General features: G+C 27.5%; 4 protein-coding genes across 5 annotated transcripts; 2 read left to right on the top strand and 2 right to left on the bottom strand.

Annotated features, from left to right (window-relative positions):
- Positions 1-5: 5 nt before the first annotated feature.
- LOC132917013 (acetyl-CoA acetyltransferase, mitochondrial) lies at positions 6-3409 on the bottom strand. 2 transcript variants are annotated; one of them, XM_060977516.1, is made up of 10 exons: positions 3132-3409; positions 2974-3028; positions 2727-2876; positions 2217-2331; positions 1949-2142; positions 1664-1868; positions 1501-1586; positions 1248-1436; positions 345-502; positions 6-277 (listed from the first exon to the last, which is right to left on the bottom strand). In XM_060977516.1, the coding sequence occupies exons 2-10, from the start codon at positions 2995-2997 to the stop codon at positions 157-159; spliced, it is 1242 nt and encodes a 413-aa protein (XP_060833499.1). In that variant the 5' UTR covers positions 2998-3028; positions 3132-3409; the 3' UTR covers positions 6-156. The 2 variants fall into 2 exon arrangements, with proteins under 2 accessions (XP_060833499.1, XP_060833498.1); XM_060977515.1 differs by having other exon boundaries at positions 3181-3407.
- A 122-nt stretch (positions 3410-3531) lies between these two features.
- Positions 3532-6105, top strand: LOC132917014 (alpha-ketoglutarate-dependent dioxygenase alkB homolog 6). Its single transcript, XM_060977517.1, has 5 exons — positions 3532-4506; positions 4578-4754; positions 4819-4926; positions 4984-5073; positions 5661-6105. Exons 1-5 carry the CDS (start codon positions 4468-4470, stop codon positions 5931-5933), a joined length of 687 nt encoding a protein of 228 aa, XP_060833500.1. The 5' UTR covers positions 3532-4467; the 3' UTR covers positions 5934-6105.
- Positions 5960-13047, bottom strand: LOC132917010 (uncharacterized). Its single transcript, XM_060977513.1, has 7 exons — positions 12530-13047; positions 10204-10932; positions 9697-9899; positions 9483-9634; positions 9025-9189; positions 8421-8918; positions 5960-7531 (listed from the first exon to the last, which is right to left on the bottom strand). Exons 2-7 carry the CDS (start codon positions 10909-10911, stop codon positions 7434-7436), a joined length of 1824 nt encoding a protein of 607 aa, XP_060833496.1. The 5' UTR covers positions 10912-10932; positions 12530-13047; the 3' UTR covers positions 5960-7433.
- A 278-nt stretch (positions 13048-13325) lies between these two features.
- Positions 13326-22546, top strand: LOC132917011 (2-oxoisovalerate dehydrogenase subunit alpha, mitochondrial). The gene is made up of 9 exons (XM_060977514.1): positions 13326-13707; positions 18497-18679; positions 18742-18940; positions 19015-19176; positions 19260-19404; positions 19465-19668; positions 19736-19904; positions 19993-20087; positions 22305-22546. Exons 1-9 carry the CDS (start codon positions 13654-13656, stop codon positions 22366-22368), a joined length of 1275 nt encoding a protein of 424 aa, XP_060833497.1. The 5' UTR covers positions 13326-13653; the 3' UTR covers positions 22369-22546.
- Positions 22547-23399: the final 853 nt, after the last annotated feature.

Raw genomic sequence — 23399 nt, 5'->3', positions numbered from 1 at the left:
ATGTGTTTAAATAAAACCATCATTTTATTTGAATAAATATATGTATATATATATATATAAATGAATTGCAGTCTTAACTCACAACTATGCTGCAATAATATAGTATAATAATAATTTTTGTGAAGTAAAAATACTTCTAACAAAATTTACAAAGTATTATAAACGTTCAATAAGAATTGATGATGCTCCACCACCACCATTACAAATGGAAGCTACACCTTTCTGTCCTGGTTTCAATGCATGAGCTAAGTGAACCACAATCCTAGCACCAGACATCCTAAAAAAATGTATATATATATATTAATAACATTTATCAAATTGTGCATAATGAGTGACATATTTACCCAATTGGATGACCTAAGCTAACAGCCCCACCATGTACATTGATTTTAGATGGATCAAGATCTAATTTCATTATATTAGCTAAAACAACTACACTGAAAGCTTCATTTATTTCCCACAATGCGATGTCATCCTTGGAAAAACCACTTTTGCTTAACAACTAGAATAAAATTAATTAATTATAATAATATATATATTATTTAATATTTATATTGCTTTATGTTTGAAAAAATTTATAATTGAGCACCTGGAAACTTGATTTGAGAGGTTCGGTGAGGGAGTATGGACATATGGTGACTCTTTCTCAAGCAGTGGTCCACGGACCCCTGGAGTCAATGTTAAAGACTAAATCATGGGCATTCATTTAAGATATGATAATGTATGATGGGTAACGGGCTGCTTTAAAAAACGGTGGTCTCTGGACCAATTTAAGTTTTAGCAAGGGGTTGTGACTTCGTACCAATTGGGAATGACTAGCCTTTAACACTGGATTGAGACTTTTCGGCCCAACGAGATTTGAAATTTCTATTGGCCCAATTATAGGTGGAGATTTGATAAAATTTTAGGTAAGGCTCAAATTGTATTATATATGATAAGCTACAGCATAAGCAAAGACTTCAGCCCTAATATTCAATAATTTGGGGGTTTTTGAAAATGCTTGCTATTCCATTTTTTGGCTACTGGCCCAAATTTTACGCGGCCAACCAAGATTTTCGCCATTTTTGGTAGCTTGTCAATTCAATCCGGGCCTGTTAGCCTCTGGATGGTTGTTTGTCCGGAGAGATGCCACCTACAGCTGGGTTTAAACCGGTGATTGTGAGAGTTACAACTACTGCTTTAGTCCACTTTGACCTCCCTTTCAAAATTATAATTAAAGTACAATATAAAAAAAACAATTAACATACTTTGGGTATAGCAAATGCTGGTGCAATTGGAAAATCAATAGGGTCAGTAGCACCATCTTGAAATGCAACTACTCTAGCTAAAGGTTTTAAATTTAATTCTTTTACAACATTTTCATTTGTTAAAACTAAAGCAGCAGCTCCATCATTAATTGTTGATGCATTTCCAGCAGTAACGGTACCATTTTCCTTCTAAAAAAAAAAATAATAATAATAAGAAAATCAAATAATAATAATAATGATAATAAATATTTACTTGAAAAACTGTATTCAATTTCTTAAACTTTTCAATATCTATTCTTTTAAATTCTTCATCCTCAGTTACAACAATATCAGGTTTACCTTAAAATATTGGAACTATTATTAAGTCTTTTGCATACAAAAATTAAATAATAATAATAATTATATTAAATTAGTACCTTTTTTTTGAGGAACATTAACTGGAACAATTTCTTGAGAAAAATGTCCTTGTTTCCAAGCATCAGCACTTTTTTTGTAACTACTTAAAGCAAAATCATCTTGTTGTGCTCTACTTATGCCACATTGTTTAGCTGTATTTTCAGCACAACTGCCCATGTGAACTTTATTGTATACATCAGTTAAACCATCAAACACAATTCCGTCCTATTAATATTATAAAAATAAATGTATTAAAATGTATTATACATATATGAACGTTTTACGTATATAAATAATAAACGGACAGATAAATTCACACCACCATATTTTGTATCTCCTCTTGCTAGATAAAACGGTACATTAGACATAGATTCCATACCACCAGCAACTACTATTTGTTGATGGCCACATATTAAACTTTGAGAAGCCAACATGACCGACTTCATTCCAGAAGCACAGACTTTATTTATTGTCGTACATATAGTTGATTTAGGTAATCCTATGAAATAATTATAATCATTAGTTAAATGTTTAAGTATAATAAATAGTGATTATAATAATTCAGTAACTTACCAGCAAATATTGTTGCTTGCCTAGCTGGCGCTTGTCCAACACCACCTTGACACACATTTCCCATAAAAACTTCCTGAATTTCATCTTTAGAAATTCCAGATCGTTCAACAGCAGCCTGTTATAAAAATAAAGTACGTTTTTAGTTGGTTTAATAGATTCCAGTGCCATGAATATAGTAATAGATAAATAAATCCCAATTTAGTCAGTAATTTTATTAAAAATATAAGTATAATTGATTGATTATCAAAAGATTTCTTAACAATAAAATATTATAAAACATCTTTTTTTTTTTGTATAAAAATTGTTCATTACTTTATGAAAAAAAATTAAAACTACCCAATACATTTTTATAACTGTTTCATATAAATTGTAGTTAAGAATGTGCTTGTTAATTTTAGTTTGAACTATTAGAAGATGTTTAGAATTCCAAGTTCTCATTTAATGTTATTAGAATAAATATTGATTATATGAATTAATGTCAAAACTAGTATTTAAAATACTATGACTCACTTGAATAGCTATAGCACCCAGTTTAGTAGCAGAAAGACTTTTCAATGATCCACCAAAAGAACCAATTGGAGTTCTAGTAGCACTGACAATAAAAACATCTCTCAAAGTTGATGTTGTGGATAAAGACCGCTGGGTATAAGTTATTAGGCTCTATTAAAAGGATATTTTATTAAAATCATAAAAATAATTGTTCTTTATGTATCTCAAAAATAGAGACTGCACTTAAATATTTGAGAGTGTAGCATACCTTTCCTGTTTTAAATCTCAACATGATAATGATTTTATTTTATTGTTAACACTACCTAAAAAAATTGTTAAAATAAATTATAGATGTTAACTCTGAATAATGAATACTGTATTTGTATTATATAATACATAAAGACTGTATACTCTTAAAGTTATTACCCATCTACATTCAAAATAGCAGATTTAACTAATGTATTTTTTAGGATACCTTTTCGCCAACGACTATTATGTGAATATTGAGTACGAGCTCGTGAAACTTGTAGCTGACTGTGCGTACCAGCTAATTAATAGTTGAACAAATTATAATTATTTATTGATAGGACATTTCAAAGTACAAAGTTCAATAGTTCAAACTACAAAAAAAAAGTTAAGAAAATCATCATCACGTTAGTTTGTTATATTAACAGTTGGTTAATCTGTTATAGATAACACCAATGTCGCTGACCGTGAACATTGGAAAAATACTCATCTATTTTTTGTATTTTCATTACACCTTTAATGTTTAAGTTACTGATAAATGTTAATACAAATGTATTATTTAAAATCTTATTATAATATTCTTAAGCAGTAGCCAGTAAGGCAGTAAGCACGGCACACTGTCGGCAATAATAGCCATGAGCCATAAGTCCAAATTAATTTTTTTCACGTGACAAATAAATGTATTTATATTGTTTTGAATTTGAACTGAGCTATTCCAGTATCACCGACGATATATTATGATGTATTTATATACATAAATATATATTGTTTCATTTATCTGTGAATGCTCGAACTTAGAAGATATTTTCCAAGACCGTGTGTGAATGTATCATATAATTCATCAATTCATAACCATAGACGTATAAAATTATTAAATTGAATTCTTAAAATTCTGCAGCCCGAGATATAAGATGAACATACGAGATATTAGCATTAATAATTATGATAGATGATGTTGTTCTGTTCAAAGTGGATACAGACAATTATAAATATATCCACCTCGGTTCTGTATAATTCACCTTCTTGTTTATTGATTGAACATATTTATACCATTTCTGGATGTTTGCATAATAATTGTGATAACTATTGTTGTGTGATATTATTATAGAGCATATCAAGGTGGATAAATATATATATCAACCATGGAGCAAACTTTTTTTTTCAATGTATATTATGTATATATCCACAGGTATATAGAATAAACATAAACATTCTGTATATACCTCATTTTCGTTGTGTTTGGATCTAGTGAGAGCAGTCTGCAGTTATCTGGTACTGGTTATCAGTTTATCACCTATGATACGCACGCTTCTAACAGTTTAAATACAGGATAAAGATTACTGCATAATAAATTCAATTATACTGTACTTTTGTTGTTATAAATATCAAATTTTAATTCGAATTTCTCATTTGCGGCATAAATACATATTGTCATAATATTATGTTTTCTTGTACGTGAATTGTGATCTGTTGGATTCCTGTCGTCTGTTGTATTTATCTACGATCAAAATTTTAAATGGAAAATATAAATTTAAAGGATAATAAGTTGACTACCGTAAATATACTAACTAGTGTCATAATAGTTGATATAGTACAACTGATGTTAATTTCTGTTGTTGATTGAAGGTCGACGATGCAGCTTATTACATACCAAATTTTATAACGGAAGATCAGGAAACATATATAATGGAGAAAGTAAATAGTGCACCAAAACCGAAATGGTGTCAATTGAAAAATAGAAGAGTTCAAAATTGGGGAGGCATGCCTCATATCAAAGGACTTATTCCCGAAACAATTCCTGATGTAAGTATGGTTTGCTTTATTATTTGTGATAATGGAGCATAATTTAAACTTCAGCATGTTTTAGTGGTTAAAAGGATTTATTGATCAAGTAGACAGTCTTCAAGTATTTCCTAGCACTAATAAACCAAACCATGTGTTAATTAATGAATACTTATCTGGACAAGGGATCATGGTATACGTTTATGTTAACATTAAAAATTATTAGCTGGTAATCAATGTTGTTCTTTAGCCACATTTAGATGGAAGTTTATTTTTTCCTACTATAAGTACAATAACCTGTGGATCTCATACTGTATTGAATTTCTATAAGTCACTTAAGGTAAGGTTGTAATATTAGATTTTACTATTAGCTTTGTAGTTTCTAATGTTTTTAATCTTTTCATGTAACAAAATGAAAACTATCTTCACAAGTTTAATAATATCTTTTCTATAAAATTCTAATTTTTGTATTTTGTTTTGATTTATTAAACAAATTCAAACCATATAATTTATATTTTTAGTAAATTAAAAACAAATTATATAATAAAGAATTATTTTTTTGTATCATTATAATACAAAAAACCAGGCAATGAATTTAGTGTGATAAATGATAATATTTATATCAGTGGCGTAACTGGGAAAAAATCTAGGGGGGGGACAATGTATAATGAATGTAATATATTTATTATTGTCAAAACCCTGACACCCTTCCCCCCGGTAAAAATATATACCTTTAGCTTTCAAAAAATTGTTAGGGGGGGCAAGTGCCCCCTCTTGCCCCCCACAATTACGCCACTGATTTATATTAAAAAATATAAGTGGTAATGGCAATATGCCTCAAACCTGGAAATTGTTCAGGACACTACTGCTTGATATGTATCTTAAGTACAATAAAAAAATATGAATGAAATCTTTTAATTATTTTAGGACGAAGCAGTTGTATCAAGTGAGAAAGTATACAGTATATTGTTGGAAAGGAGAAGTCTACTAGTTTTAAAGGGTAAAATGTATACCGAATATATGCATGGCATCGAGGAGATTACCAATGATATAATAGACAATAACATATCTAATATAACATATTGTGGATCAAATTATCAAAAGGGAATTTCATTGACAAGAAATAAGCGCATATCATTAACTATTAGAAATGTTCCTAAGGTATTCAAATTAAATTTGAATTCAATATTTAAAAAATAACTCATCAATTTTAAAACACAAATATGTACAATAAATTGTTTGAATATATTTTTAAATTCACTTACAATAATTAATCAAATTTATAATATTTACAATAATAATTTTTTTCTTGTATATATATATTTTTATAATTAAAAAGTTGTTGGTAAATAAATGTTTTTTCTAATGTGCATACCCCTACTATTGGTATCAAATAAAAAATAAAATCAATAGATTTACAAACAATATCAAAGCAGGTTGACATCAATACCAGAATATTAGATTCATGGTTATTTACAACACACAGACACAATAAAATTTTACACTTGTAAATTAATAAAAAATATTATGATATTGCAAATATGGCAAAACCACGTCACTCAAAACAATCATTTTTTTTTCTTAACTTACATAACTAATAATATAAGATTTAAAAATTGTAATCTAATATTATTCATTAATATGTATATTTATATAAATATATATCTATATAATATATTGGCTATATTATCCTAATTCATTATGTACAATATTTTAAAGAGCTTACAATTTGTGTTTATAGTTATTAATTATAATATTAAATAGAATTGTACTGTAAGTAATAAATTAAACATTTGGAACAATAAGTTTTCATGGAAGTAAACAATTATCTTTTAAACTAAATATTTTTGTGCGTAAGAAATACAACGTCAATACATTTACAAGAATTTGGTGCACATTCATAATTCTATTTGAAATAAATAGAACAAAAAAAGAATATAAATCAAGCAATCAATTAGAAAATAATACAGTTTTTTTTATTGAATAAATCATGTATAGATAAATTTATAGTAAGATGCCAATGCCAAAAGTGACTATTATTTGATAACATTAAAATTAATCAGAACATACAAAGAGAAATTATTAAAACATATGGTATTTAAAAATATGTAATAAGAAATAATTATGTAACTAAAGTAAAGTTTAATGTTTAATTGAAAAATATAGATTTTCAGTATATTTAACTTCAAAGATACAGGTATAATTCACAAAAACATTAAATGTAATGATACTTAAAAAATACCATAAATATGTTTTACATTTAAATATAATTAATAAGTATTAAGTAAAATTAAAATTTCAAATGTTGGCATCAACATCTAGCAATAATTTAAATTGATACATATTTGATAAATTATAAGCCATTAAGTACTATTGTTACAAAAAAGAATAACAATATAACTTTAAATTACCTAATAGATATTTTCGGATTATTTTGAAATTTAATACTATTAGCTACCTAAGTTACTCAAAACTTAATAAAAAATAATAAACGAAAAAAGTATAAAATTATAAAAGCTAAACAAGAATGTGGATCAACACATTAAAACAATTTGTGATATGGTATGTGTTTAACATAAAAATGTAGTCATTCAAGAAATCAGAATTAAGTTACATCGATAATATTATTAACAAAATGAATTTTTAAATATTGTTCAAACAAGTAGTAGACTATATTACTTACAAAGTGTGTTATTATCATCATTTACGATTTCTTAGTGTTTTTCGATCATTGGGGTTATTTTTAACTATTCCAATACCAGCAGTGGTTATTTTTGCTGAAACAGCATTTCCTGCATCTAAAAAAATAAATTAAGAAGTTGAATATTACAAGATTTTTTATTGTTATTTTAATAACTACTGTATATCATATACATTTTACATCAACCCAGACCGTGAATATATTAAAGACATTACCCGTATTTCTCCTTTTTTACTATATAACTACATTCTGGAAAATAAATATTCTGACCTATGACAAGTCATAACTTGTGCACAATATAAACCGCTGACTTTATACCTAATCTCCTTAAGGTTAGCAAGATCTTTGATGTAAACAAGAAGTAATATGGAATTAAAATTTATTTGGACAAATGATATAATGCTGATAATAAAATTTTAGTTTTCAATTATAAAACTATCTGAAAAACAAAAAATAATAAATCTGGTTTTAGAAGAACCAATTTTGTGGTAAGACTTATTTAATATTAGAATTACAATTTATTATTAAGAGCATTACATAAGTTTATATGCATAATTTATTTTAATGTGTTATAACTTTTTTATTCTATTTTATTTGTTATACATTATATACAAACTGTACCAGTAAGCACAATTAGAGTATGAGCTAAATGAAAAAAAATAAAATATGAACAATTTGAATGAACTCTAAATTTTTTTTAACTCACTCCAATATTTAGTCACTAGGTCTACGAGATGAGCTATATAATATCCTTTAAATTTTGATAAGTTAATTATTCTTGATATAAATGCTAAAAAATACTATACTGATTATTTATCAAACGAGACAACACATGAAGGTTCGACATCCTCTTAAAAAAGACATTGAAATTGGACCTTAGATTTTGATAATTTACCATTGTTGGTCTTTAAACATTTTTCAAAAATTTTAACATACAATTTATACAATTGCTTGATTATAAAGTTAGAGGTAAGAAAATATTTTACTTCTAGTTTTTGATGATCTCTCCGAAGGTAGTGGAACAGCTGGAGATTTTGTTTCTACTTTCTTGGAAGACTTTTTATCCGAAACACTGTTCTCTTTTTTTTGTTTTGTAGCAATTATTTCTCTTTTCTTCACTGCTGATGAAACTGAGGCCAGTACATAAGTTGGTTTTACAGGAGCTTGTGTTTTTCTAACTGCTGGTATTTTTGGTTTTGATACATTGCCTATTACTTTTTTAGCAGGTTCTTTAGCAATGACTTTCTTTTTCAAAATTTTTTTGCTTGATGATTTTTTTTGGTTACTATTACCCTCTTCGTCATCATTCTCGTCACTTTCAGATGACGAATGCCCAAAATCATATGAAGGTTTTTTCTTAGACAATCTAGACGACTTTTTTACTGGTTGTTCATCTGTTGATACCTTCCTTTTAACAGTTACACTTTTTTTGCTACCTTTTTTCTTTGTTAGCTGAGCTTCATCTTTGAATAAACTCACGTCCACTAAAATCATAAATATTTTAATTAGTTATTGAAAAATAAATACTTTACTAAAGTCGTCAAAAATTAGCATTAAAATAATTGAACAAAACTATATATTAATACATACACCCATCTGGATGTTCTTCAGTAACTGAAGGTTTTTCTGATCCTTTTTCAACATCAATAGATCGTTTCAATATATTTTCAATTCTTAACTTTTCTTTTTCAGGAAGTTTCCACTGTTCTTTTTGAATTTTTTTTAATGTTATATTAGTCAAAATACAATCAAACTCTGTAAATATTAAATAAACTTTATTAATTTTTTACCATACCAACAATTAAAATTCAGTTTTAATTTATAAATTGTCTAATTAAAATGAGCATTCACTTTAAAACATGCTAATGATTAAAAATTCTAAAATACAACAACTAATACCTATTTTCATAAAATGATTTTTTTAAATTGATAAATTGTATTTATTTATTTGATATATATATATGTATGATGTATATATTTATAAGAAAATTTACATGTATAGTAATATTTATTAGAAAATATACAAAATAATAATTCAAAATGTGTACCTGTATGGTCATAAAAATCTGGTGTAAATTCATCATTAGGATGTTGAGTCAGCCATCGAATACGAATGCGGCGACTAGCTCTATGAATATTTTGCATAGCTTGACATAAGTAAAATCCTCCTTCTTCATTTCGTACAGCCAAAAATTCATTTCTGAACATAAAAATGAGATTTTGAATAATATAATATATTATTTATTAGCTATAAAATATTACTTGTAAAACACTGTTAATTTGTCACTGTTGATTTTTGAAGATACAGTTTTTTCAGAAATTTTGGAAATATGGTGCATTTCCGGCAACAATGATAATTGGAAAGGTTGAGTAGGAAGTCTAGTACGCTTTGATTTTATTTCTTCAACAGGTATATCCTTTTTTAATGACGATTTCTCCTTCTTTTCTTCTTCTTCTTCTAGTTGCTTAAAATTATAAAAATAAAAATTAGATAATTTATAACTAATTATTTTTATGTTAGTTAATTATTACATACATATTTGCAGTTATTATTTTATTTTTGTAAGAGTACCAAGGTAACTACATACAAAAAAACATAATACATAACCAATAAAGCCACTGATTTATCATAATATATATATCTATATATATTAATCATAATAATATATAAGTAAATTATCTACTAATATTAACAATGTGTTTCCATAGAAGTTAATATAAAATGCTGATAACTCTGATCTTAAAGATTATTTAATAATAAAAACTTACTTTATGTTCTCTTTTTCGTCGTACACCAACTTTTGAAGTATTAACAGGTGCTTGTTCATTTTTTTCAACAGAAACAGTTGGCCCTTGGTTTGTTTGCCCTATAACCTTAATTTCAGTAGATTCTTGACTGACTTTAATATCATTTTCTTTTGGTTTGGAAACTACATTTTCAGTTTTATGTATATCATCAGGCTTAATAGGTTCATTTAAAGATGGTACAATAACTTCTGGTAAAACAACTTTATCAGTTTGAACAATTGGCAAGTTATTCTTATCATCTTTTTTTTGAGATAAATTTTCAACTTCTAATACTTGAGGTTTCACTTCAGAAAGAGGAGATTCATTTGCACTTTTGACATTAACAGAGTTATTTACCTGATTGTGGAGTACTTGTGATTCAATTTTAGGCAAAGCTCCTTCAATTTTCTCACCAATTGGTTTTGTATCAGGTAAACCATTACATGCAGTAGTTTTTGGAACAATATTTTCAACAGAAGTCATAACAGGCGAAGGGATAACAATTGGAATATTTTTATGTTCATTAACAAGACTCAAAGGTTGAGCTGATTGAGAAGTATTTAAATTAAGTGGAGTTAAATTCGGTGGTTGTTGTACTTTGGAAGGTGAAGAATTTGAAATAGTAGGAGGAGCCAACACTGTTGGCAGAGGCTGCTTCACTGGAGAATTCATTGCTCCAATACTATTCATTTTTAAGAAGTTAAATTCAATCTGAAATTAAAAAAAATGTATATGAAACAATATTATTTATTAGTTTGTAATCTAGACAAATATTTTGAGAGACAGATTTGATGTGAATAAAGAATGTTATTTATATATTGCAGTTAGATATTTTAACACAAACAAAGAAACCTAGATAATTATTTCAGTATATTATTAATTTGAAATAAGTTTTTTTAAGTATACTTAAAATATATAAATATCCTAATACATCAAAATGTATTATTTTTATTAAGGATAATAACAAGGACAATATTTTTTTATTTTTATAGATACAGTAACAAATAACTTCAGATAAAACTACTACTAGTAACAGAATTGTTCTGTTAAAAAAATATTTTAATAACAATTTAACTCTACCTATACAATTTTTTATACATTTTAACATATACTCAACATTATTAATTTATATAAAATAAATACCATAAATATACCTAATGTTTAATGTAGGTAAGCATACTTAAAGTTATTAAAACGCCTGTCAATAACATTATATATCAAGAATTAAAAGACATAATTTACTAATGACCATAGGTAATTTATTTTTAATTTCCACGGTGGAATTTTATTTTTGTGTAATTCATATAAAATTATCTTATCTAACTGTTAGTACCTCTAGATAGTTAGTAAAATAATACAATTGAGATTGTTCTAACTATAATAAATAATACAGATACATATATATATATATATATATAATAGCTGTAGATTTGTAAACCATACTTAAAAACTATAATGGTTATATTTATTTTATAATTTATTTGCCATTATAAATAAAAGGTATTTTAATAACACCAAAACATGTTATTAATAGTATGTATTGAATTTTTACAAAATTTGAATAGTTAATTTTATTAGGTAATTATGAATTATACTAATTAGCCATGTTAGTTTATCAATAAGTGGTGTTCATTAAAGCTCATTATAAATTCATGTAGTACCTAATATATACTAGAAATCTAGTCTGTTAATGGGTTCATTATTTCTTATAATATATTAAAACTCATCAAATATAATATGTCCACATAATTTTAAGATATCAATCTTAAAATAATTGAAGTAAAATAATAATTATTAATTGCACGATAACAATTATGTATTTAGGTGGAATATATAAAATAAAATATGTATAAAGCTTTAGATCATTCAGAATTAACAAAGCCCAAGACATAAACATAATTTCATCATTGAATAACAAAACCACATAATATAATTAGCACAAGCCAATCCCTAAGTTTGCAGTGCCAAGGAAAGAAATACTCTTGGACCACAATCAAATGTTGTGATACCCAAAATCATAACTACCTACTGTGAACAACAAGCAACTGTTCGTAAAAGCAGATAGTCTATAGACCATGTTTGGTATACAGTGTAAACACATTATTCTATTATACGGGCCCTGTACATGCCACAAAAAAAATGAGGGGTTAGGGAATAGAGCCAAGCGCGTTTATGGGTCGTCAATAACGACCCTCGTGCAAGACAAAAGACCAATTCGGCTTGACAAACGGACGCCGACAGTCGAAGCACGACCGTACATACCGTGCAAGATCGAAAAATGATGGCGGGCTTATCGAGAGGTATTTACCTTGGTGTATTCCTTGGTCTAGTAGCAGACAATGTAGTTCGGCACTCTTTGAAACAAGTGAAGAATATTCTTTGGCGTTCCGCCCATAACAGCCAATACCTTTAACTGAAATCCGACCGATTTCCGACAACGGGTCGAACGTGCGGAGAGCAACGAGTATGTTATGGGCACCTTGCGCGCGGCAGAAACGAATACACAAGCCGGGGCCGTCGAGTACGGTAGTTTTATTATTGTTATTATCGTTGTTGTTTAATCGGTAGGAGTGAAGACAAATTATAAAGCTTGCGAACTCACTTGCACCAAGAAATAATAACTAATTGTATATTGGAACCACTTCGCCAAACACAACAACAAACGAATCAACACAAACCCGACTCTTCGATGGCGTCAGTCCGACGTCAGTGCGCCCAATACCGGCAGCCCGAAACACGCCGTCCCGCGCGTCGGTGGCACTGTGGTTACCGCTGGACGTGTTATGTGCATGTTTACCGCGGTACGTATATAAACAGTAAACACGCGTGCGTCGTCTACACCCCGCTGAGCACTGTGAAGTGCACCTTTTTTCAACGTCCAACCTATCTCTTTTCTACAGACGATGACGCTAACCAAGCACTGCCCCACCGGCATCGCGCACTGCCGCCAACCGAGTCCCAAACGCTCGTACACTCCACGTATTATGGGCTATGGCTGCGCCGCCGTCGACCTATGCCCCGTGTGACTATGCCATTTCCCATAGAACATAATATTATTACTTATTTTCCGTGCCAGTCTGCGCATGGGAATTTTAGGCAGCTTGATGAGCGGGGCCCGTTGCCCGCGGAAGCGTCGGTCACGTAAGACTTAGATAAACCAGAGCAGGTTACAGGTGTCAATACACACACACATGACGCACTATTATTGTTGCCGATCAGCATATTCGCGGTGTTCCTATAGGCATACTGTATTGGTATTTAGTACCTGAATAGAAACAAAGTGTGTTTGACGGACATTTGAGTATTTCATCGTTCGTGTACCGGCGTGGTAGCCGCAACCATAAATCAACCGAATCCGACTCGTCACTATACAAGACGATTTTCATATATTTTTGGCACAACAAATTTTAATTTGAACGATACACGATCACGATGTATTCTGCAAAGATCATGCTTAAGAGATTGATCAACACAAAACTGTTTAAAGTAATACACTTAATATTTTAACAATAACAATAAATGTATATATAATACAGGCCACAGGATGATTCTTTTATCAAACAATTTTCATTATCTTAAAATAATTAACGTTAATGAAAATATTTTTTTTCATAATTCCCAGTCTATATGAAACTACATTTTTTTTAACTATGTATAATATTTTTTATCGTTATAATTTTTCAAATTTTAGACATTTGTGAATGAACAAATATTTTTGAATTTTTGATTTCATATTCTGAAGTAGAATATTCCAATACATAAAAATCAAAATTTTGACGATTAGATCATGAGTTATAAATATTTAAAGTTTAGATAATAGAAGTAGACCAATATTTTAGGGTTTTCTCCGTTCCCCTCCTATCACCTAAACTTTAAATAGTTACACCTCATAAAGTCATAAACTTCTCGTCTAAATTTCGATTTTTATACATCAACATATTCCGGAAAATATTCTGATTCAGAAAATTAAATCAAAAATATTTGTTGCCATTCACTAAACTCTAAAGTATAAAACTTAAAAATTTATAACGACAAAAAAATATTACAAATGTAGATTTTTAAAAAATATTTTGTTTATTTGACTAGAAATGATCATTATGTGAAAAAAATATTTTCAAAAACGTTATAGATTTTGAAATAATGTGTGTTGTTTGATTAAAGTCATTCAGACTCAGTATACATATAAACATTTTTTTTTTATATAATAGATTTAACTAATTTAAGAATACGCGTAATATTGTAGGTAATCACTAATAACTATAATATAAAATACATAAATTATAATTAATAGTGTTGCTGTTAAAAATTATTAATCGTTTAAGTAATCAAATGCACTGAATTTGTACATAGGTAATTTGTAGTAATGATGATAGGATTTTACATCAACATAATTTAGTATTATTAATATGCTTACAATTCTCATCAATAGTAAGTTATTCATGCATAATATTATAATATCTAAACTAATAAATAATAACTAATTGGTATTCAATAATATTAGTGATTAGTCCCCTTATGAACCTTAGCAACTAATAAGTATAACAATATAACATACGCTTTTTTGTATTCCAAAAACGAATAAAAGTAGCCAGTAGATACTTCAGATACTTGAAATTTTCAAAAAATGTTTGTATTATTATTATCATCTATCAATAATATAATTTTCAAAATATTTTGACTATTTTTGAGCTATTTTTAAATACTTGAAATTTTCTATTTGTATAAGTTTTTTCTATAAATGTACATAAACTTTTTTTATTCTTTCGAAAAGCTTGAAAATTGGATTCAATGTTTGTCACAAGTTGTTATAACTTATAAATAAATACTTTTACAAAAAAAATCATTTGCAACACGGGCGGCACCTCTTTTCGGGCAAGTCCACCGTGTCTGGAGAGAGAGACCGCCATCCTCCCCAATGCGCATGGCAGAAACCTACGGGTGCCCAAATAAAAATTCTGCCGATCAGGCGTCTGAACTAGGCTTTCGGGCCTACTCCCGCACTACGAAAAAAAAAAAAAAAATTTGCAATTGATATTTTTCAAAATCACGAAGTTTGGAAATTATTTCGTAGTTAAAAATGTATACAATGTTTAATTTTTATAGTACTTGGAATCCAAATTTGGACATAATTAAATATTTAAACTAAGAACAACAATTTTAGTTGTAATTAAAATATATTATTCGTGGAGAGTGGAGACTTACAACTTTTACGCATATTATTATATTTTATAGTTTTATATATACCTACAATTAAGATTCATTTTAAGCTACTGGCTTTTGCTTATTATAATATTTTATAGTTCATATCATAATAATATATAACTGATAAAATAAATTATCTACTAAAATAATTAATATAAATATAAATGTACTATAATATATACCTATTTAGTTACTCTGTAATATATACTAACAGATCATCTCTATCTTTCGATTAGAATTATTTTTCGTGTGCAATGATTTATCATTGAATTCAACTTCAATACATATATTACAGTGAACCAATACACAATGACGAGATTCATTTGATATCAATTTTACTGTACTGCAGAGCGGTTACCTGCTTAATCACTTTTTTATACACGAATACACGAATACTGAATAGTGTAGGTAGTAGGTACCATTGTACCAATAAAATATTAATTCCGATTTTAAATGACCGATCATATTTAGAAGAAAAAGTCCCTCTTTGATCTCTCTTCTTCAAAAAAAGATTTTAATGATTTTAAATGGCCTGCGAAAATGTTGGCATAATAAAAAACTGAAATGACATCTCTGGATTTTATTTTAAAAGAATTTTGTGTCCAATTGCGTCAATCGATATTCGATCCTTTAGACCAGTGCTTCTCAAACCTATTTTGTCATGTGGTCTCCCCTTAAATTGAATGTGAAACTGTCAAGGCCTCCATAATCAAATCAAAATCATTAATTTTTTTACGGCTTACCAGGATTAGGTTAGGTATATACATTATATATTTCATGGCCCCCAGTTTGAGAAGCACTGCTCTAAGCCACCTCTACACTACTGCTGTTGTACCCCTGTATGTCTGTAGGGTAGTCACTAGTCAGACATTATACAGTTAATAATAATGACCCAGATTGGACTTTACCAGATCTTTCAAAATATTTAACTTATCCGGAAAGTGCACTCTTGCTACATTTGTAGCCTGTCTGCACACCTATATTGACTATATTCATTATCTATAACCATAGGCAGAACTAGACATTTTCATTGGACTGGACCACTCTGAGAGTCATTTTACACCTATAATACCCCCCCAAAGAGCAGAGGGCGATTGGGAACACCAATGTTCTTTTATTAAAATATAAATGTAGAGCATGTATAATGAGTAATTATTGATGTTATAAATCTAAAATTGTATCACTTTTAATTTAAACTTAAATCTTGCATGTGAAATACAGATACTAAATATACCTAACATTTAAACTATTCCATTTTTTTAAAATAATAAATTTCTTGAATATTTTTCGCATTTATCCCTAATTTATTTTATTACATTAAAAAAAATATGTTCTTAGCAAATGTATACATTAATAGTTAATACGGAGCCTATTAACCTGGACCGTGGCTCAGTTCGTAGTTCTACCCATGTCTATAACCTAGGTAAGCTCTAAGGGGTACCTAAATGTAATTTAATTTTATAAGACGTGGATACTATGCGAGTTATTATATAATAGTGTATACAGTGATGAATCTATAATTTATTTATTTATTTTTTTTTGGGGGGGGGGGGTTCATTTGAACAAATTTATGACAAATGTGTGGTGGGCAAAGCTCTTGAAAGAACTTTTAAGTTATTCAAAACAATTTCAACATACATTTAATATATTGTCATTATTACTTAGATCTATCCTGTAAGGTGGGGTGGGTTTACGTGTTACAGTGTCGTCTCATAATCTCATACACTCATTTATAATAAAATAAATTACAACACCAAATAATATATGATATATTTATATTAACAAAAGATTAATGTTAACTAAAAAATAAAATAATTGCTATGATGAATAACACCAGTAATAATAGGTACTACGATAATATTTTAAAAGTGTGTCACATATCAGCGCACTATTTTATGTTTTCTCTGGCTTCTTTCTGACTATTATGTGTATGTGCCGAATGGTGCAACATCGTATTATCAAATTTGTGTTCAACTCTAATCTTTAATATTAAAGTAAATTTTCCTGTAACCCTATATTATATCAATCTTAAAAGAAAAAACATTATCATTATCTGTAATTATATGTTGGTATTTTACGATATTTCAATTTTTTTCTGCAATTTAACAATCATTTTTAAATTCTAATATTTTGTACATTCATAACTTGAATACAAATAAAAATATTGTAAATACGTCTATGCACATACAGACAGATAAATAGATAAGATTTCCAACTTAAAGCTTAATAATATTCAATGCGCTCTTATATTGTATTAATCGATTTTAAATATTTTTAATGACAAATGACGAATATAATAATATTTAAGATAACAGCATGTTAACATGTTTAGGGTTTAGCTTAGCTACATATCAATATATCAAAAAGCAAATAATATTGTTAAGTATTACTTATTACTTATATTGTGTCTATAAGTTAAAAAATATATATTTGGCGGGAAGGGGGAAGTAAAATGTATTAATAAAAGAAATTTTTATTATGATTTACTAATACCTTTAACATTTAGAATCTTAGACGTTTCCTATTGACACGTAAAATTCGATTAGATAACATGCCGTATGACATTGTACAGCATATTCAATCACAACTATTCTAATTTCACGTTCAATTATTCGTAGTGTTGTTATATAATATTGAAAAGTTGTATTATTTTTAATCTCCTAGTTTGAAAAAGCTCACCGCCCCGCGCCCCCCTTCGATATTATCGCCCAACGGAGAGACCAAAATGCCCCCAAGGGGGCGATACTGTCCCCGTTTAGCACCACTGATTTAGATGATAATTTCTGTTTTTCATACACAGTAATGGCCGATGGGTAATAATAAATACAATACCTAAGTACACTTATTTCTTTTATCTAAATAATAGTTTAAGATCCCATAAACATTCAAATTAACACATAATTAATTTCTTATAATTTTGGAATCATTAATATTTCATTCCTGTTCATATTTAAAATGTATTAATAAGAAATGAAGATAGGTCTTCATACAATATAACAATTAGTAATTATAATTACTAATTAGTATTATTAGTAATTTCTTTTAATAATATATATATATATATATATTATAGAAACAATGTATGCTAAGTAGTACAATATCAGCTAACATAGAAGAGTCTGTTTATCGGGGAATCAATAAAGTTAATTATACTTCAAATTTAGATATAAATGAACCATCATTAAATAGTCCAGTACCTATTTTTAGAATACTGAATGATACTGGAGACATTTCGAGCAATTGTAAATCTATAATTGTAAGTAAAAAAAAAAATAATAATAATAATTTATCGTACTAAATAACAATATTTGAATTCAGGTACCAGAAAATAATGAATTGATTAAAATGTATAAATCTATGGTTTTGCTGTCTATAATGGATAAAATATTGTATGAATCTCAAAGGCAAGGCAGAATATCATTTTACATGACAAATGAAGGCGAAGAAGCGGCACAAATTGGTAGTGCCGCAGGATTACATTCTAATGATCTTGTGTATGGGCAATACAGAGAAGCGGGTATACATTTCACTGTCTTCGCCCATTATTAAAATAATAACTAATTACTATGTTTAATAACTATTATATTGTAGGAGTTTTATTATTCAGAGGATTTGCTCCTGAACAATTTATGAATCAATGTTTTGGTAATGTAGATGATCTTGGTAAAGGAAAACAAATGCCAGTTCATTATGGATCTAAAAATCTTAATTTTGTAACTCTTTCGTCTCCACTTACTACTCAGTTACCTCAAGGTATACACTATAGTACTAAACAGTAAACATACATGTTGATTGAATAAAACATACTAAGTTGGTATTTTTTTTTTATTTTAAAGCTGTTGGATCAGCATATTCGTTTAAAAGATCAAAAATCAATCGTTGTACTATTGTTTATTTTGGCGAGGGAGCTTCAAGCGAAGGAGATGCTCATGCTGCATTTAATTTTGCGTCAACTCTAGACTGTCCAATAATATTTTTTTGGTAAATTAAAATGATTTACAACTTAATTGTTTAAACTTATAATATTAATATTATGTTTAGTCGTAATAATGGATATGCCATATCAACACCAGCAAATGAACAGTATAGAGGAGATGGTATTGTAAGTCACGGCCCTGGCTATGGAATTGCTACAATTCGTGTCGATGGCAATGATATTCTTGCAGTATATAATGCAGTTTTAAAAGCTCGAGAATATGTCATGACTAATACAAGACCTCTATTGATAGAAGCTATGACTTACAGGTATCCTTTGTAATAAATAGATTATTTTTTATGTATGTAATAAATTATCGGCTTAAAATCAAATTAGGCGGGGACATCACAGTACTTCTGATGATAGTACTGCATACAGATCTAAAGATGAGATTAAACAATGGTCAAATAAAAATCCAATTATAAGATTCAAGAACTTACTTGAGAAAAATAATCTTTGGAGTGATCAAAATGATGTTGAGTATGAAAAAGAAACTAAAAAACAAGTAAATATAACTAGTTATATAATATTGGTTCATAAAAAAAAATATATTAGGTTTATATGTTATTTATATTTCTATTAATTTATTTTAGTTAATGCAGTCATTTGCAATTGCATCAAAAAAAAATAAACCAAATTGGAGAGAAATGTTTAATGATGTTTATCACGAAATTCCAAATAATTTGTTGTAAGTATAAATAAACTTATATATGTAGTTATTAGTAATATACAACATAAAATATATACATATAGGTTTTATATAAATACTATAAATACCTACAAATAAAACAATAATAATAGGTACTTTTATACATCTGTGATTTGCCATAAATACTTTGTTTTCGTTTTTCATCTTGATGTTTTTTTAGATTTTGAGTAGAGCTATAAATCTATTGGTTAGTAATACCGTGTTATAATGATATGCTTTTTTTGTGTTTATCACCACATTTTTGGGCAGTGAAAATGACTCGATTTTGAAAACCTTCGAGGATTATTTCTAGTAGTGAATTTAATTTAAATAGTACCTGAGGGTCAAAAATATTACATTTATATTTTCTATTATTTTTTAAAATAGACGAAAAAAAACCAAAAAAAAATATATGGAAAAACAGGAATTTCAACGCATTTGACTAAATATATTTTGTTATTTCGGTGTAATTCAAAAATGAATGGCCGAATATAAACAATTTTACCAAATTTCAAATACTTATACATATAAGTATTTTCTATACATGATAAAAATTTTTCTCTTTCAGTTTAGTATATATGTTACGGCTAAAGTCCGAATTAAGCTAATGTACACATTATCCGGATAATGTGCATATTATCCAATTTCGGATTTTAGCCGTGAATAAAAACTATTAGGAAATGGATTATGTATACATTACCCGGCTAAAGTAACTTTAGCCATTGTGTTATGACTTATGGCTAATGTAAAATATTATTAATAAATTCATAATATATAATATTTTATTTCAATAAAATTAATTAATATAAGTTAACAATTAAATATTAAACTACATTTGATGCAATATGAACTTTATTTTTATTTATTAGATAACATAATTTTTATTATTTATTTAAACATGGTAAACTTTGATGACATTTAGAATTGCATAAAATCAGTGAGTGGCGTTATTTCAATTTTTTTTTTAATATTACGCATGGAATATATATATAGCAGGCCATTTAAGTGCAAACCACTATCAACTATACAGGCCAATTAATTTATAATCATGGGCCAAATTACTACAATATTGGATTTTAAATACGCATATGTATACCCTGTATGTGCGGTCCAAACAACGCCACTGCATAAAATGCCAGATGCTTTGCATTTGCATTTATTTGTTTTGCAATTTGATTTATATGCACAACGTTGATAACCCTGATCACCTAACAATAATGATATATTTTTTGCGATTTCTCTTAACAATTTTTTTGTATTTGACACCTCGTCTACTGTAATGAATGGCTAAGGACAAACATCAAATTGAGACCTAGTGTAATGTTTTTCTATCGTTCCTTCGTTATTACCTAGTTCATAGTATTTATTTGTATTTATTTTTAGTATTACATTTAGTGCTGTTGAAAATATAATTATATAATAATATATTTTTTTGTACATTTTTTCTATCCAGTTATTTCATCCATCAATCAATGGCTAATGTACAAAATATCCGGTTAATAAACGAAACTATGATTCTAAATGTTAAGTGTTTACTTTATCCATCTAATATGGATTATGTGTGCATTATCCGGATAATGTTCACTTTAGCCATGTTTCGGACTTTAGCCGTAACATATACATTTGATTTCTTTAGTTTTTTCACCGTAAATGTTGTCAATTTCGATAAAAAAATATTCGCCGTATCAAAAAGCTTAAAAATTGATTACAGAATACAAGTATTCTTTATACATTTACAACTATTTAAAAAATAAAAATATTAAAGACATATTTTTATAAATATTTGATATTTTGATGTTCATGACTATCATAACAATTTTTAAATAATGTTGTTGTTAAAAATGTATAAATGTTCATACACAACATACAACACATATACTGTTACTTACGATAACAATACAGACAGTACAGTTAATACTGTTAATAGTTACTAATAAATACTAAAGACCTGTATGGGCCGGACCAGCCTGAAATTAGCCCTTCCCGAGTCGGGTCGGAGTTAAGTTCATATATATTATATTTTATATATTTAGTTAATAATTTTGTTATTAAATGTTATTTGATAAAACAAACCTGTAAAAATGTGATAATTTGACAGTTATGATATAAGCTCTGAGCGGGATTAGTAAATTGAGTACAATACATGACGTAATAATATAAAAAAAAAAAAATTAGAATAATTTTAATAACATTTATTTTACATTTTTTTTTTTACAGGGAACAAATGAACTCATTGGAAGATCATATATCACAATATTCTGATCATTATCCTAAACAGTGAAAGTTTAAAAATATTGTATATTATTACAAACTTACAAGTTGCAGTATACAATATAAATGTTAAAATGTATGTACAATGTACATAGTAAATTATTGTTAAATATTTGATGGAAACTTAATAAGCTTATAGAAATGTCATCTGTTATAAATGTAAGAAAATAAAACTCTTATTAATCTTATTTATTTTTATGTTATATTAATATTATTTTGATTCAATGATATTTATCTATTATTTAAAAAAAAAAAATGTTTTAAAATAATAATAAACTCGCATGTAGGTAGTATTACACATTTACACTATTACGCATTGATCTCAAAATTAAACACAATGCATTTTGAGCAAACGTTCGCGTCGTGTGAAACAAGTTTCAGTGAAATTTAAAAAAAAAATTGAGTTTAAGAAAATTTATGAGCATTTGGAATTTAAATTTTGAGAAAATTAAATATTCATTACGATGTGTAAAATAAAGATTTTACCATTAAACAATTTTTTTTTTGTAATTCAAAAATGAATAACCATAGATACTTGAAATTTTCATCATATGATTAAATTAGCTTTTTCTATACATCAAAAAATAATTTTCACAATATATATTTAAATTTTAAATGAATTAATGTAGGCTGAATGATTGAGTGTTTTTTGTCATTATCATGATCTAGTTTTCTATAATAAATTTATTAAGTTGAAATTTGCATAAAATTATGTTTTAATCAAAATATTTAAAATATGTATTTAGTCATATTTGTATAAATAATTAAAATTTTCAATTTTAGATTCTGAATGGATGAATGTATTGATTTTACAAAGATGTTTTTTTTGTGTCTGTCCATCACATTTTGAAGTAGAAATAATGCTTTGATTTTTTACTTCAGCCCCTCTTTGAAAAGGAAAATTAATCTAGTAGGTAGTTTAAAATAAATTATAAAGTAAAAATTGTTTAGTAGTTTTCAATAGCGTCAGAAAAAACACAAAACGTAACGAAAAAACCGAATTTTATGCATGAAATCGATTTTTTTATTTTGCTATAACTC

This window comes from Rhopalosiphum padi, chromosome 1, assembly GCF_020882245.1.
Source record: "Rhopalosiphum padi isolate XX-2018 chromosome 1, ASM2088224v1, whole genome shotgun sequence".
In the NCBI taxonomy this organism is placed as follows: Eukaryota; Metazoa; Arthropoda; class Insecta; order Hemiptera; family Aphididae; genus Rhopalosiphum; species Rhopalosiphum padi.
This window is presented reverse-complemented; position numbering and strand designations above follow the sequence as displayed.